The 16,469-nt window shown below is 45.0% G+C and overlaps 1 protein-coding gene across 3 annotated transcripts in view; it reads right to left on the bottom strand.

The window, feature by feature from the left end:
- Positions 1-16,469, bottom strand: part of SRGAP2 (SLIT-ROBO Rho GTPase activating protein 2) — a 235,076-nt gene that overhangs the window by 34,535 nt on the left and 184,072 nt on the right. For all 3 annotated transcript variants that reach the window (XM_007470702.1, XM_007470700.1, XM_007470701.1), the window contains exons 10-13: positions 10,998-11,082; positions 8,218-8,245; positions 6,310-6,334; positions 884-944 (exon numbers count right to left, since the gene is read on the bottom strand). In XM_007470702.1, coding sequence (XP_007470764.1) covers positions 884-944; positions 6,310-6,334; positions 8,218-8,245; positions 10,998-11,082 — 199 coding nt within the window. The remainder of the gene's footprint in view (positions 1-883; positions 945-6,309; positions 6,335-8,217; positions 8,246-10,997; positions 11,083-16,469) is intronic.

Below are 16,469 nucleotides of genomic sequence, written 5' to 3'. Positions count from 1 at the left end.
CCTCTTTCCCTAAATTCTGTCCAACCAGCCTAGGAGCTGGTAAGGAATGGATTTATGAGATTTCGGCGTCATCCAAGAAGAAGACAGCGTGACTTAGGTTGAGAAGGAGCCAGCCCTGCCAGACTCTCAAATGTTGGCTACAACCTTAAGAGTAGTTACTAACTGAGCTCTGGAGATGTCCTAAACAGTGAGACCAAACCAGAACAAAAACTGAATATTACCAGGAGTCAATGCAATATTGTAAAAGGAGCTTGTTTTCAAAGCAGTCTGCTGCAGAAAGCCAACGTGACACAAAGGTCCAGGCTATGCAGTGGGAGATACCAACATGGGCAAAGACGGTGAGTAATGGTGAAACTAGCGTCACCACATCGGACCAGCTAGACTTACTCACATAACAGCTATAATTTAAAACTCACTCTATGGGCTTCCCTGGTGGTGCAGTGGTTGAGAGTTCGCCTGCTGATGCAGGGGACATGGGTTCGTGCCCCAGTTCCGGAAGATCCCACATTCCGCAGAGTGGCTGGGCCTGTGAGCCATGGCTGCTGAGCCTGCGCGTCTGGAGCCTGTGCTCCGCAAAGGGAGAGGCCACAACAGTAAGAGGCCCGCGCACCGCAAAAAACAAACAAACAAAACTCACTCTAAGCTAGAAAAGGGAGTGTATAGTGGCTCAGGCACCTGGGGGTCAAAAATACATGATATTTTTCTCTCAATGTCTAGGTGTGGCCATTCTGAGGTAGCAAACATTATGTGAACAAGTAAGATTTTATTCCTCTTTGGAGAATGTCAGGATGGGAAGTCAATCTCTATTCTTACTCTATAAAGAATTCCTGGAAGTTCTTCCCAGTTCTTGCACAAATATGGGCAAGGCTGTAATCCTGCTTACCGTGTCTGCTGATAAACCGGATACAGCTTTCTACCACCAAAGGAATTGCCTGGCTGGAATCCTAAAAAGCCAAAGAAACACAACATTAGAATCTTCAAAGAGAGATAGCCCAGGGTCAGAGGAAATGAGCCAAAACCACGTGGAACTTGTCTCAGCTGGATCAGTGGCTGGTCCACAAGAAGCATCCAGCCTGGCCTCCACGCTCCAAAGCACGTGCACAACCATCTACTTGGAACGCCTCATACCGATGTCTTAAATTCAGCGTGTCCTATATGAAACTGATCATTTTTATCCAACGCTCCCCCCCCCCGCAGCCATACAATCAATCAATACATACATGTATTCTGTCAAGTTTGCCTCCTAAATCCATTTATTTCTCTCCATCTCTACTGCCACCAACCCAGTCCAATCCACCAGTATCTCCATTCCCATCCCTGTCATCCTCCAAACCAGTTTTTCTTCCCTCATATTGGTTAGGTGATCTTTAAAAGCGCACATTCCATCGTTTACTCTCTAGGCTAAACTCTTTCAAGGACTCCTCGTTACTTTCTGTGCGCAGCCTTGCGTGTCTGGGGTTCTGTCTTAGCCTCCAGTTTTGTCTCCTTCTGCTCCTCAGTAAGTCCTCCTTTGCTCATGGCTTCGCGTGAGCTGCTGGAATGCTCCCCTCACCCTGGACCCCCACCCCCAGGGATGCTTTCCCAGACTCCCCAGATGAGATCAGAGCCCCTGTCTATGGGGTCTCAGCACCTTGTACTTGGCCTTCACAGCCTGACTGTGACTTAATTGTGTGGATATGAATATTTGTTTGCATTCGTCACCATTGTAGCTCGAGTTCCACAGGGCAGATCCTATGTTAATTCTTGGTGTCCAGCTCTGGCCATGATGCTCTCACATAGCAGGTGCTCAATTAATATCAGTGGAAGGTAGCAGAATGAATCAATGGGAGCATCAGAGAGGGGGTTTGTTTGGCATAAAAGGCAAGAAAGAAAAAAACCTAACTCTTGGAAATAGTGGAAACTAATTGGTACTAACTTAAGCAGCAGGCCTCCCAGATATCAATCTTTGCTCTGCCATTTTTGCTCTACAATCCTGCCATTTATTTAACTTCTTTTGGCCTTAATTTGGTATGTACTAACTGGGGAGGGGGATTGGTGGTGAGGAGAGTAATATTTCCTATTGGCACATGAACACAGTGCTTACCATTTACAAAAGAATTTATAGAGGTGTTGGGTCATATATTAAGTGCTTTAGATGGATTGGTCCTGGTAGCAACCCTATGGGATGTGTATTATTATTATCCTCATTTGACAAATGAGGAAATGAAGGCTTAGCAAGGTGAAATAGCTGCTTACGGTGACACAGCTGCTAAGCAGAAGAGCCAGGATTCAAACCCAGGCAGTCTCCCCCTGAGACTGAGCATCTCACTACCACCCATACTGCGTCCTAGGAGCTTGGCAAACATAGTCAGGTGTGAATACCAAATATTACTGAAAACCAGTAGGGTTTTCTAGTGCATCTAAATGCACAATCACTCAGTTACAGGGAAGGAAGGGACCAGGCAGAGTGACCTTAGTCCTAGTTAGAAAGGGCTTTAGATGTTCAGGACAGAGACTGGGCTCTCCAGTAGGATGGGTCCTGTGGCTTCTGCCCATTTCACAGGTTTGTTTGTGCCTCTCCCCCGGCTCTAAATTTTCAACTGTAGCTGGGGGTTTGGCCACTAATAGGGAAGCAGCTGGGTCTCATGAAGATGCCAGGCTGAGAGAAGAGCTGGCACGGCCTCCAGCTCCTGAGCTTGCTGGGAAGCCAGGATGCTGCCAGAGGACGTATTGTTACCAAAGTGCAGCTGGAGTCAGGAGGGTCTCAGAGACCCAAATGCCCGTCTCATGACCCCCAGACCCATCTGCTTCCTCCAGCTCTCCAGCTTCAGTAGCCAGTGTCTGCCTTCTTGTTGCCATCAGTAAATTCTACCAGTCAGCCTAGGCTGGTCTCAGAGGAAGAATCTTTTTCAGCTCTTCCTTACGTTAATGAAGAAACTAGGTTCCACTATTAAAAAAAAGACCCAAACTTAATTTTTTGGAGGTCTTTTTATGTTTACAAACATTGTTATTATACTTTTCATTTACAAACAGTAGTAGCAGTGATAATGAGGACAGTGATATGAGGGTTTGTAAAGTTTTTCTGGTCCTAAGACCCAGAAGAAGGGAGGTTGGGAAGCTCACAGGTTATGGTTTCAATAAGTTACGTGAGTGCAAAATTCTGCCTCAACTTGTGGTAAAAGGAATATCAATGATAGCTAAAGGGAAGCATGCAGGGTTGCAGGAAGCAAAGCATCAAAGACATTAACCTGCATGTCTATGGTTACCAGAAGTAGCCCAGAGGATAATTTGTGGCAGACAAGAGTGGGCCAGAGATGACCTGTCCTACTGCAGAGGAGTATTTTCCTAGTCCCCACTGCTCCAGGGGAGCTTAAGTCAGAGTCCCGTGAAAACAAAGGACAAAGGACATTGCAAGGACAAAAAGTCATGAGGGCTCTGACTCTTTCCTTGTAATGTTTCTGAGTTCCGAGTGAATCCATTTCCCCAGGACGTGCCCTGGTGAAGACCCTCACTTCACCATAGATCGTGCATACAACTGACTGAGCAGTGTCTATGTGTGTTCTTATTCAGTGCCTGTCTCTCCCTTTCTTCCTCTCTCCTTCTCTCCTCCAGTGTTAGAATCCATGTCAGTTTAATTCTTTTGTTCATAATATTTTTGGTCATTTAACCCCAGGGTTGGAAGGGCCCTTGAAGGACGATCGGGTCAAATCCCCATTCAATCAGATTAAAGGAACTTTAAACCAAAAGTGGAGGGAGAAAAGTAGCAAACATAACTTGGAAGAGATAGTAAAGCAGGGGTCCAGTGATTTGCAGCAGAAAGCAATCAAGAAGGTGGCTAGATAATGTCTAAATATGCCATTGTTTGGCATAATTTCTCACACTTGAGAGAGTTAGGATTTTTGCCAGGTACTGATCTTTGTTACATTTGTTAGGTTTACGTTTTCACCAGGGAGAAAATACAAGTCTTGACCCCTGATTAGATGTGGGTAATAAGGAAAAAAGAGGCATCAAAGATAAGATGTGGGGCTTCAGGGATTGTGAAGAATAGAGGGTCTCCATAAGAGTCGAGAAGTAAGGGGAGGTGCTAAGGAACTGAAAATGTGGTGGGAAGGTGAGGAGATGGATGCTGAGGGTAGGAGGTGCCACCACAACTCTTGAGCATCAACGTCCTGCCCATCAGTTAGGAGTTAGATCCAAAGACTGAGAACGACAACGTTACAGAACAAGTGGACGCTTCGGGAAGGAGAGAAAAGAGACAGAATCATCCAAGGCAACACAAGTGACAAGGGAAAGAATATGGAAGGAAGTCAAAAGAGGACCAAGTCTTGGGGAAATGCTTACATTTCGAGGAACAGAGAAAGATGGGCCAGCAAAGAAGATATGGAAGTAATAGGAATGAGAAAATTCTGGGCTTCACGGGAGGAGGGAATGCTTGGAAGCAGCAGTTGAGGCATCTCTTTTTGAAGAAAAGTCAGATGGTCTGAACCTAGGCTTTGCTAGGGTCAAAAATGATTGGAACGCATTGGGTAGACTCAAAAGCAAAAGTTACACAGTTCTTCCTCTTGTTTGGCTGATTTGCCATAAACAACCAAACAAATTTTATTTTCTGGTTATGTATACATGATTATTCCTCTTCCAAATTACTCACTATTTACCTTTCTGACTATCTTAGAAAAACTCTTCACTGATCCACCACTAGATTTGAGCTGCTGGAAAAAAAGTGAATGAAAACAAGGTCTTTACTTGATTGGGGTTTCTGGTGCATGCTGGAACTCTTACACAAATCTAGCACCTGGCAAATATGCTTTGCCTGCAACTGCCTAGGCACAGCAGGATGAAAACCAGATGGGTGCAGTTATTTTCTGATTATGAGCCCAACCAGGAACACATATCACCTGCCAAACCGTGGCCTTTGGCACGCCTGCAGCCAGAGTGGTCACACCCAGGCTCCATCTATATGTAGGGGGCTCAATTTCAGTCCAGGAACTGAAAGGAACAAACTTCAAGGTCAATCCTGTTCTTATTTTCGAAGGGGGGGGATAAAAAACCTTGCTCCCTCTTTAAGATATCCACCTATTAATTTTAAATGTAATAAATGATCCCGGGGAGGCATTCCATTCCTCTCTAGTTTTAACTGAAATTATGAAAGAAAGGGGAAGCAGAAAGAAAGAAGAGGAATAAGAGGAAAGAGAACTGCAATGACATCTTTATAATTTAAAAAATGTGTAATTGCATCTGATGGTGTTCTCATTAAACGAAGATCCAAAATAGAGAAGGGAAAAAAATTAGTGACAGCAAAGCTAAGACAAGTGCGGGCTATGTTATCAACTTCCCCAGCTGGACTGCCCAGCCAGCTGAAGCACTGAGATCAGCTGAAGACCCTGCAGGGGCTACCACCATCGCAGAAACCATGTGCCCTCTACATTCCATTAACTCCCTGTGGCTACAGCCACTGTGAATTACCCAAAATGATTTTTTAAAGCCTGGATCAGCTTTCCCCTGAGTAGACACAAAGACATTTCTGAGCTCTCTCCACCCCCTCTCTGCTAACTGCCTGCTGCATAGCTGGTACGAGCTTAGGGGATACAAAACCATTTTAGTATTTGCCAAAAAGTATAATTAGGAAGTCCAATTTGCAACTGCAAAAAAAAAAAAGAAAAAAAACCATGTCAATTAATTTTTTTTAAACAAGCACAAGTGCTGTTTAGATTATCCACTGATGTGGACTGCCCATGCCGAGCTAAGATCCCTCCTAAGGTGGGTCATGAGAGCTAGCTGCTTACAGCTCAGTGTCAGATTTTAATACAACTCTGAAGACAATGCACATAATTGCAGAGCTCAACGTCTCTTGCTTATCATTCCTAGACCAGACTTATCTTTACATTTTCAGTATGTCTTAGAAATACATCTAAGATGACCATGCCACCAGAAACAAACAAACAAAAACCTGCAAACTTGGTCTAGGTGATTAGATGCTGTGAGTTACTGTCATACTGGTACCCATGTACGAAGTGTGAGGCCTCTTTCACGGTCTCCTAGAGAAGTGGCACCGAAGATAGTTCTGGCAAAGTCTGCCACAGTCTGCCACAGTCAAACCAGACCTCTAGTATGTAAGAGCATAAACGACTAGAGAGGAGAGGAACGAGTCCCTGCTCCCCTTGCTAAATTGATGAAGTTGCCGTAATATTAAACATACTATGACTAAATGGTACATTCCAAATGTAAGCATAAAGTCAGAAAAGTGTCTGTCCCATCCACACTGGAGTTCCATAAATATCTGGGATCTAACCATTTCACGCCAGACAAGCGTGCCTCTTGCTGGGCCCTTACCTGTTTCCTCACAGTTGAGCTACGCCTGTGGTTGAATCCGGCAACAGGGAGGGAAAAGAGAAAATGAGATTAAAAACAATCTGTGAGGTACTTAATGAAACAAGCCACATTAATCAGCTCAGTCCCAGAAGTGGCTAAGAGACTTGATAAGTTACCTTCCAAATGAAGCCCAATAAAGCGCTTTTCACAAAATCTTAGAGGTCTCTGGTTTTAATGTCTGCCACCATTCAAAAGTAGAATAGGAGGGAATTTGTTCAATTTGCAGTAAAATATATATAGGTCAGACAACAGGAAGATTTCTCCATTTGCAAGGAGACACTAGTAAACACCAAAGGAAGCTATGGTTTTCTTTCTCTTGGAAATAAATCCTTAGGGAAAAGATAAGGAGTGATTTTCCCGGAATTTAGACAGTAGAGTGTCCAGACTGGAAGGAACCTTGGCGATTCCATAGGTCAATGCTTTTCAAGCTGTGTTTAGCTTTGGAAGCCTTTTCTCCAAGGGAATCTGACTCAGACAACAATACCCAAGCAAGGAGAGCAGTGATGTCTCTTTGAGTGAGGGTAGGAGGTAGGGACCAGAGCCCAGCTGCTGGGCACCATCTGCCACTTCCACTAGGCTGTTCTTAAGGACCTCTTTGGAATCCTAGAGCTCCTTGGATCTAGGTGATTGCTCTGTCTTGTCTTTTTTTTGGCCACGTTGCACAGCTTGTGGGATCTTAGTTCCCCTCACAGCGACTGAACCCATGCCCCCTCCAGTGGAAGCATGGAGTCTTAACCACTGGACTGCCAGGGAAGTCCCTCTCTATCTTGTCTTATGGATGAGGAAACTGGAGTTCAGAGAGGGGAAAAGAGCAGCCCAAGGTCACACAGTGAATAACACAGCATAAGGGAATTCAGCTCAGCTCTTTTCACTCCCATAGAGTCTTCTGCAGTTATGGCACTTTAGGTGAACTTACACTAAGACTTTAGCACCAAGGAAGATACATTCTACAGAATTCCATTATCCTGGTTCCCTCCAGTCAACAAGACTAGTATGTTAATGGGATCTTTATTGTGATCCGCAATGACAAAACAATGAAAGCCAAATGAAGCTATTTTTAAGTAATGAGCCTATAATTGTAAATGGCCTCATGACTCTGTGTGTGTCGCCAGATATAAGTGGTTTATATAATGGGCTAACGCAGGGTCTCTAAGGAGTCTGGCCCATTAAAGCTCTTTCCCCAGTTAAATCAGCACATTTTTAGGCATCTGAGACCTGTCGGCTGAATGAATGCCTTGCTCTCCGACTCACTCACGAGTTTTCTCATAGCAGCTCCATGACTGAGAGGGAAAATATTTGGCTGGGGTGGGGGAGGGCGGGGAAGGTGGGGAAAGATTGGGAGGGCTGCATACTTGTACATCAGGCGAGGATGTCTACCAATGCTGTTGGCAAGCAATGCAATGTAATATTTCATTATCCAGCGACACTCGCTAATTAGAGGCTGTCATCTTTTCCACGTATAAAAAAAATTTCAGGTCAAATGCTATCTTCTGATCCTCGTTCCCTAGGTCAGAGACTTCCCAAAACCCACATGTTGAAGTCTAAAAGCTAAGGTTAGGTTACCAGGATCCTCCAGCGTCGAACATTTCTTTTCCGTGCAATGCAGTGGTTTTGGGGGGGTCTCTGGGACTATTTCGGCAAACAGTAACTCTCTTCACTTAATTCTGCTCAGCAAATCCCGTTTCCATTTGAGGCCAGATGGGGTCAGCAAGGTAAAGGGATGGAAGCCACCCCTGCCCTAGGCTACTCCTTTGCAAAGTCATCCAACACCTCTACAACTCAACTCCTTGGCTCTTTCCCAGGTTGGGATGGCTCTACCCCTCCGGCCTCTCTTCATCCCTTCCCAGGGCTGTCTCAGGCCACACCTACCTGGCCAGACTGCAGTCTGTCCGCTGACCTGTTGGAAAGACAAAGGCAAAAAGCACATGTTGAAGCAGACAGGGTGAAAGGGGGAGACTTGCTCCCAGGAATGACTGTGTCTGCCCGGCTCCCCAGGGAGCCACGAGGATCACGTGTGCCTAGCCTTCCAGGCAAAAAAGAAGAGAGCACCCAGGGCCTCTTTCTGGGCCTCGTTTCTGTTGCTTGTTCCTAGCCCAGGGCTGCTGGTATCCTGAAACCTTAGGATTGCCAACTCTGCTTCCCAGTGGGAAAATTGGTGGATGCGGGGGGAAAATGGCAAAAGGCAGAGCATATCTTAGAGAACAAATTATTAGAAGCTTTCCCAGAGATGAAATTCAGCTTCTCGTCTATGTGTGCTGGGTGTGTGTGTGGTAGGGAGGGAGGGATGAACCTGCTTGCCCTCAGGCTGTGAACACACACACACACACACACACACACACACACACACACACAGCTGAGGGTGGAAGGGGAAGAAGGAAGGAATAGTTATTTGGGGAGAGGAGGAAGCATACATTGAAATTCTCGTTTTAGATTCATACTAAATTCTCACTCCCATTACACTGGGCTGAAATGACAAGGGAAAAATATTTAAAATGCTGCTACTGCTTTTAGACTGTGGTTCTCAACCCAACAGTGGGCCCTAATACTAGGCTGGATGGATCATACACAGTCTTAAAAAATGGAATTGAAAATCTTAACGCTCATCTGAAGTATTCTTATGTTTTTTAAAAATACACATGCATGTGCACTTGGGCCATTATGTAATCTGTGTTGCTTTTTTTGGGTCCACAGTTAACCCAGCTTGTTCTGTATTAGACCGTATTAGATAAACCAGGGAAAGGGTAAGCAGGCGCTGAACTGGGGAAGGAGAGATTGGCTCCCAAGCTCCTCATCCAGTTTCCTGGAAAGGCGACTCCAAGGACCGAGGTGGGGGGGAGGGGGGAAGGGCAGGGCTTTTTCTTGCCTTTAAAGGTTGCTAATTGTTGATTACAGTTCAGCTCATCTTGAGCAACACCTCCCCCACCCCAACAGCCTCTTTTACCAAAGGCTCAGCTTTCATCTGCAAAAATATTATTCAGAGCCATTATTTCTAACATCTGTCCCATTTCCATTCTGGAATATTCATACACATCAATTATCCCTCTGTGGCAAGAAACAAGGGGCTCTTGAGTTAGTGACAAAAACATACAGAAGGCAGGAACATGATGACTTGCACACAGGAAGACCTATAGTTTTCATTATTGCTAGAACTTGTCATCTTTAGATGAAGGCAATTTGCAGCACTGATGAACGGTCACCAACCTTCACCCTTTCATAGTAGCACACTTGGTGCATGTCTGTGTGTTGCAAACCCCCCCCCACACACACACAGACACACACACACACACACACTCTCTCTCTCTCTCTCCCGCCCTGTTCCCCATCTCACTTATGGGTCATGCTTAGATTATCCTGGCAAAAATAAATCACAGTTATAACTTGCTTCAAATAGTTCTGGGCTTTTCTTCCTCTGATTCCCCACGGAGCAATCTGATAACTCAAGAGCAAAGATTTTCTATAAGCAAAGTTTGGATCTCAATGCCTAGACCTGTTCAGCCTGAGTCCCCTGGGTGTTGCGGATGGAAGACAACAGAAGTTACTTAACAGGCTTTCTTCACATAAAAGAAAATGCCTTAAAAATCACAAGATCAAAGACATTAGAGATAAAAGAATTAATCATCTGGGGGAATCGTTCAGGGCAGGAGAACAGGGTAAGAAGGGCGGGTAGGAGGCTCTGATTTCTGGGGCCATTGAGCCAGTGAGTGCTGTATACCTCCCTACATTCTGCAGTTGGTCTGAAGAATTTATTTGAGAATGTTAGACCTCTGTGGGTGCAGGTTTTGCCTTTCACTGGTGTTAGCACACCAGTAGCCTCCCCCTCCCCATCTTTAAGTGAGGAGATCAGTGGGGCAGGGAGGAGGGGCAGGGCCTTCAGAGGTGTCCCCAACTTGGGAAACCCATTAATCATAGGATGCTGAGAGCTGGGCAGGAGACCTGGGCAAGGTGCCAAAAACCCCAGGGAAGCTTCTCTTTCAACCCCTGCCTTCTGTTTGACAGCTGAGGAGAGAAAGTCCAGAGTGCCAGTCCGGTCCTCTGCCTTGCTACTTTCCAGGGTCTGGTTAAAATCATCTTATGAGACCAGATAGTCGACTCAGCACCACAGCTTCAGCCTGGCCAAAGCAGGGAGAGGGCTGCCTCTTAGCACCAGGACCCTTCAAAGCAGAAGAAAACCTCTGCCCCACCTTGAAGCTACAGACAGCTGCAGTCTGCCCATCACCCCTGCCCTTGAGAATCCTCTCCTCTTTTCTCCTCAGAGCAGCTGTGTAGCTCACCTCACAGCTCCCCACCTTCTTGCTTCAGCCTCGGTCCCGCTGAAAGAGGAGCTGAGAGTTTTCCCAAAGTGTCTGGACAGTAAAGAACCCACCAGCTCCTTGGCCCCAGTAATGGCAGAGGAGGTGCAGGAGTGGGGCTGGGTGGAGAGAAGGCACACTCCATTTAAACAAATAGATGATGCACATTAGTGCTTCATTGAGCATTGGCCCTTCCGCATTACTCAAGCGGTCATTTGGGGCGTGTGCTTCCACATCAAACTAGCGAGGAAAAGCAATGCATTCATATAACCAGACTGAGGATGGAGGCGTGTGCTCAGCACTTGGGCCCAGGGCTCGGCCTTCCCTCACTGCCAAATCTCCAGCAGAGCCCACACTCACTCTCTCCCAGGGTTTTCTGGAGAAGGTCATGCTTGGCTTGTAGCTTGGTGATGAGGTTCCTGCCCTCCAGGTACTCCTTCATTTTCTGTAAGGGAGGAGGACAAAGAACAATCAGTCCTGAAGGAAAAAAAAAGAAAAATCACAGACGCTCAGCTGTACAATTCCCTTTCTAAGAGGGCTTTTGGTTTCTGACCCAATTTCCACCGGGTCCATTTTTTATTTTTTTAAGGCCCTGAGCATCTGAGCAGCTGCTGATTTTCCTGGTGGATTAGTATCCTGCTCTATGTCTTCCTGGGAGCTCCACGTCAGCCACCATAAGAAGCTATCTCCTCGGGCCCCTCATTCATCTCTTTCAGCTCCTCGGAAGAAAAGCAGGGCGTGGAGGGACTCACTGAGCCCCACCTTCTTGGTGTGAGGATACACACCTGCGGCTCATCACCTCCACTGACATCCAGCCCTGCCCCGCCCCTCCCAGGGTGCATTCCTTCACACCAGGAGCAATGTCAAGGCTCAGCCCCTGCCTCGGCTGCAAAAGCACCAAGCACAGCATTCGGCACATCTCTGTCTGAGCCGTATTTTCATCATTTCAATCGCTTCCTCCTCTATTGTGCAGAGTCTTTGTGGAAAGCTTGGGATTTCTGAGCACACAGAGACAGGGGCTGCCACCCTCCACTTGTATACACACATACTGGCGGTTCCAAACACAAGATGAGGTTTATGGAAATGCGATCCCATCTGCTCTAACAGTCAAAATATGATTGCTGTGCTGTACTTTGTGATTTGACCTCTCTCAACCCTTGTCTGCTCAGCGAGAGACTATGTTTCCCTGGACAATTCATTAAATCTCCAAGACAACTCTATGAACTATGATTATCATTATCCCCATTTTATGGATGAAGGTACTGAGATTTGGAGAGATTCAATAAGTGGCTCTAGATCAAACGATTAGTGAGTGGTGGAACCAGTATCCACGTATGCAGTTTGACAATACACTGTGTGCTTTTAATCGTTATGATAACGTGCTTGATCCATTATGGTACAGAGCAGAACGAGAGAAGCAGAACAAAACTTCACAGTATTGATTCTTTACATATGTGTAGCAATTTAAGAATTTTTAGAGTACTTTAGCATGTATTTGACTCTCACAATAACTCTGTACAGCACATAGGGGAGACATCATATTATTTCCTGATTACGGTTGAGAAGGGGAAGGGGGCATTGCTGATCGACACAAGCCAGTAAGTGGTGGTGTCAAACCTGGATCCCAGGCCTTTGGAGGCTCTCCCTTGTTCACCCAGATGCTCCTGTGTGGAGCTTCGCAAATCTCTGACAGCACTTTTCACCCAGCCCTGTCATGGAGGCTTTGCTGCTCCTACGTCTTTCCCTCCAAATGGTATCCTCTCTATGGTCAGAGACTGTGGCATTCACTATTCTTTGCATCCCTCATGCTTAGTACTGTGCCCAGAAGATAGTAGACACTCAATAAATGTGTGAAAATGAGTAAATAAATGAACAGTCTCACTCTCCTTTGGATAGAACCTTCCTCAGCAGTTACATACCACGCCCCCCAAGTATGCCCCTACTCTCTGAATTAAATAGAAGACAAACAAAAAACAAGCCCTATGACAAATCATTTCTGCTGCTTTCTTCACGACCTGTTCCCTCTGCTCCTTTGTGCTTTTGCATGAGAACACCTGCATGAAAATAGGCTCCGTTGTCACCTTCCCCATCCCATCTGCTCCAGCTCACCTGCTGTCAGTCTTCCCTGGGTGACATCCTAACCCCCAACCAATGCCTAATTGTGAGGCTTGGAACAGTACTTCAGGGCCCAGAGGCGAAACACCTTCAGGAAACATCCACTGCTAACATCTGAACTGCGAGAGCCCCCTCTTCGGAAGGTTATCCCAAGGAGACTCTAAAGGTGTCCCAATGAAGGAAAATTCACCCAGGCACTGTAACCCTTAAAACAAGACCAGAGTGCTCAGAAAACAGCCAAAATTCTGAAAGGAGATGGATGCAAATTCCTTCCTCTCACTCGTGTATACTTGAGATTCTGGAAATCATCTTTTTCATTCATGTTCACAGTTCACTAGTTAACTCTGGCTGTCACTCAGTGAACCATTAAAATAAATAACAATCTGATAAAGAGGTATGATGAATTAACATTTCGTGTTCCACTAAATCCTGAAGGATCAAAAACTGTGTCAAGGTATGACCTGCCTGCCTAATAGTGGAAACAGTGGTTGGAAGTTTTCCGTCTAGGTAAGCCCGGGTATGGGAAGGTAAAAGCATCCTATTCGCAGGCATGTCATTTATCAGTTCCCTGTTCTGCCCATAAATCCACGCTCATCTCTATGAGAGGTAAACTGGGAGAAGTAACCTGGGCTTTCCTAGGAGGAGCTTAGTTAGAAGGCTTCAGCTGCTGCTGTCCAGACACACAGCAAAGGGAGCTGAGACAGCTGACGACAAGGGAGGAATAGGTAGCTTTTCAATGATTTCTGGAGGCCAGGGGGTTAGGAAAACAACTGCTCATGTGTAATCTCAAAATCCTTCCTTGGGCAATAAGGGTCACTTTCCTTATTTAAACCATGTCCTGATATTAGGTAATTAATTTTCTTTCATTCCACTCCCTGTACCGTGCTCCTCTCCCGAAACATCTAAAGGTAAAGTGATTACCTGGAGTTTTCCTCAGTGGAGGAAAAAGGAATGGATCATGGTCTATTCCAGATCACCAAAATGAAATCAAATTCCTAAAACACAGTCTGACTGCCACACCCCCATATGCCCCTACTCCATTTTACATGCAATATTATCAAAACTGAGAATTTTTTCCAAAAGTAGGAAGGGATGCAGGAGTCTATTGGGTGGTTTTGGGTTTTGCCATTGTAAACCTTAAATTCAGTTTTTATGATTTCTTTCTAAATAATTCCTAATTGGGTATTAACTGTCAGTGATGAGTTTTATTTATTGAAAAGGATTAGTATAATAATTTTTCTTTCTGAGCCTGCCCTCCCTGACAGACATTTCAGTTGCAGTAAAATGGAGAAGTCTGAGTTGGTATATTAACCCTTCCAGCCTTGGGCAAGTCACTTAACTCCCAGAATCTTAGTTTCCCCATCTGAAAAATGGGGATAATACCTTTTTTCACAAGGGTGTTAAAGATGAAATAAGATAACAAGCATGACTGTGATTGTTAACACAAGGACTGGCAACTAGCAGGTGCTCAGAAGTGTTCCTTATACAGAATCACCTGCTCAACCAAAAAACAGTTCTTCTCTAAACTTCTTTGCTTTGTGCTAATACTTAAGAAAGCTCAATCAAAGCATGGTTTCTGGCCTGAAAAAATAAAGTTTGAGGCACAAGAATGGTTTTCAAATTTAATTTTAGAATACCTCTTCTCTTTGAATACATTCTTTCCATGGTGGTGTAAAACTCACAGACCTTGCCTAGGCCTTGAATTTAATCTGTGAACCCAAGGCCATAAGTATCCACTGCTGCCAGAAGGTGGGGTGGGTGGGAGGAGTGAGCTATGCCTAGCCAGACTCGTGCACAGAGATACACAGATGTCATTGCTGTGGCTGCTTCCCCACCAGCCAAGCACGCTGACATTTCCCCTCCTCCCCGTCAATTTTTAAAGCAGGAAACAGCTGTCAGACAGAATACATAATAGAGCAAACATTTCAACAGGAGCATATCTCCCCACTTTAATTGACAGGGCAGGGGCATTCATGCATTTGTACCTGCTTAGCACACATTTATCAAGTATCTGTTTATTCTTGGAGAATACCAAGATAAATAAAGGTCTTGGATCTCACCAAGTTTAGCAGTCATAGAGCACTGTCCATTCAATGGCCAAAGAACTGGCTCCTCTCCAACCTCTTACCTTACCCGAATCTGTCCCCCCGAATTCAGGCAGTTTAGCTTTGTTTATTTTATCAGCTATAAGCCCTCCTTCCCCCATTTCATCCCCCATTCAAGAACCCCACACTCCAACCCCCATACAAGGAAATACCTATAAGGGTTTGACAGTACTTGGCTAAAAACAGTGAGCATTACTGCCTATGAGCAGGGAATTGGTTAAATAAATGATGGAACATCCATCCATACAATGATGTTCTGTGCAGCCATTACAAAAGGAGGCAGATCTTTTGGACTAATGTGAAGATAATACCCAAAATAAATTAAGTGAAAGAAGCAAAGTGAAGAACAGTATGGATGGTATACTTCTATTTGTATTTCTATTTATTTTATTTCCTTACATTTCCAATGTAATAATATTATATTAAAGGGTACATCAGTGGTTGTCTCCACACAGAATACCTCTGGAAGGACACAGAAGAAACTGGTTTCAATCACTGTCAGAGGGGAGGGGAAGTGGGAGTTGGGGATGGGTAGAGGCTTGACATTCTTCTGTATTCTCTTTTGAAATCTTTGCATCTTTTTTAACACTTAAAATAAAAAAGGCAATGGGAAAAAGGTAGACAGTGCTGGATTGTTTGTTATAGAAGACAAGTGTACAAAGCCAAGGAGGTCAGAAAATGTCTTCTCACTTAGAGCAAAGAAGGGCAGAAAGCTGAGCTGTTCCTGAGCCTTGCCCTCACCTCAGCTTCCTCAGTAGGGCATAGAGAAGGCCTGTGTCCTGAGACCAGGAGACCAGAAGATCAGAGTTCTGGTTTCAGCTCTTGCTGAGGACTTTAAACAAGCTACCCATACTTTTTGTATTTTTTGTTTTTTTAGTTTTTTTTTTTTTTAATCTTTCAAATGAGAAGGTTTGATTAGATGATTTTTTAAAAACACTTCAAGCTTTAAAATTCCATGATTATTTTCCTGGGACTCTTGCAAACGACTGACCTTTGTAGGTCATGCTTCAAATTTCCAATAGATGTCATCTGGGCAGATGAATCTGATGACAGCCGAGAGTGGTCAGAAAGCTTTCCTAGCAGCCCTCTGGGTCACTAGGCACACTACCAGGAGAGAAAGCCATGACAAGGGACCTCTTCCCAATCTTCCAAAAGAAAGCAACTTCTAGGACGCGCTACTCTGATGTCTTTGAAGGGCACAGGGAAACACATGGGCAACGTTTGTGGAGACAAAAGACTAAGAAAAGCACATCTGCAGTTGTGTTGGCTTTGTAGTGTTCGGCAAGCACCTGCAGCTGGCCTGGGGAACATGCACGCCCCCTTTTCTTGAATGTCCACTTTGCCACCTCCCAAAAGTCTTTTTATCATGAACTATCTGACGCGTTCCAAACACCAATCACAAAAATGATGAACTCTCTTGTAAATCTGTTACTAGACCAGCCCAGACAAAAGAACCTTCCTGTTAGCCAAGGAAATATGCACACAATTGTGATAAGTAGTGTTATGGCCACAAAAGACAGGAAATGAGTTAGAGGACATCAGTGTATTCAGACAGAGGTGAAAGGATGGGTGGGATTTGGGAGGTCACCAGTTTGAATATGGTCATTCCTGC

The sequence above is a fragment of the Lipotes vexillifer genome, unplaced genomic scaffold (genome assembly GCF_000442215.2).
Source record: "Lipotes vexillifer unplaced genomic scaffold, Lipotes_vexillifer_v1.1 scaffold1122, whole genome shotgun sequence".
NCBI classification, from domain to species: Eukaryota; Metazoa; Chordata; class Mammalia; order Artiodactyla; family Lipotidae; genus Lipotes; species Lipotes vexillifer.
The sequence above is the reverse complement of the archived record's forward strand: the minus strand, read 5'-3'. Positions and strand labels throughout refer to the sequence as shown.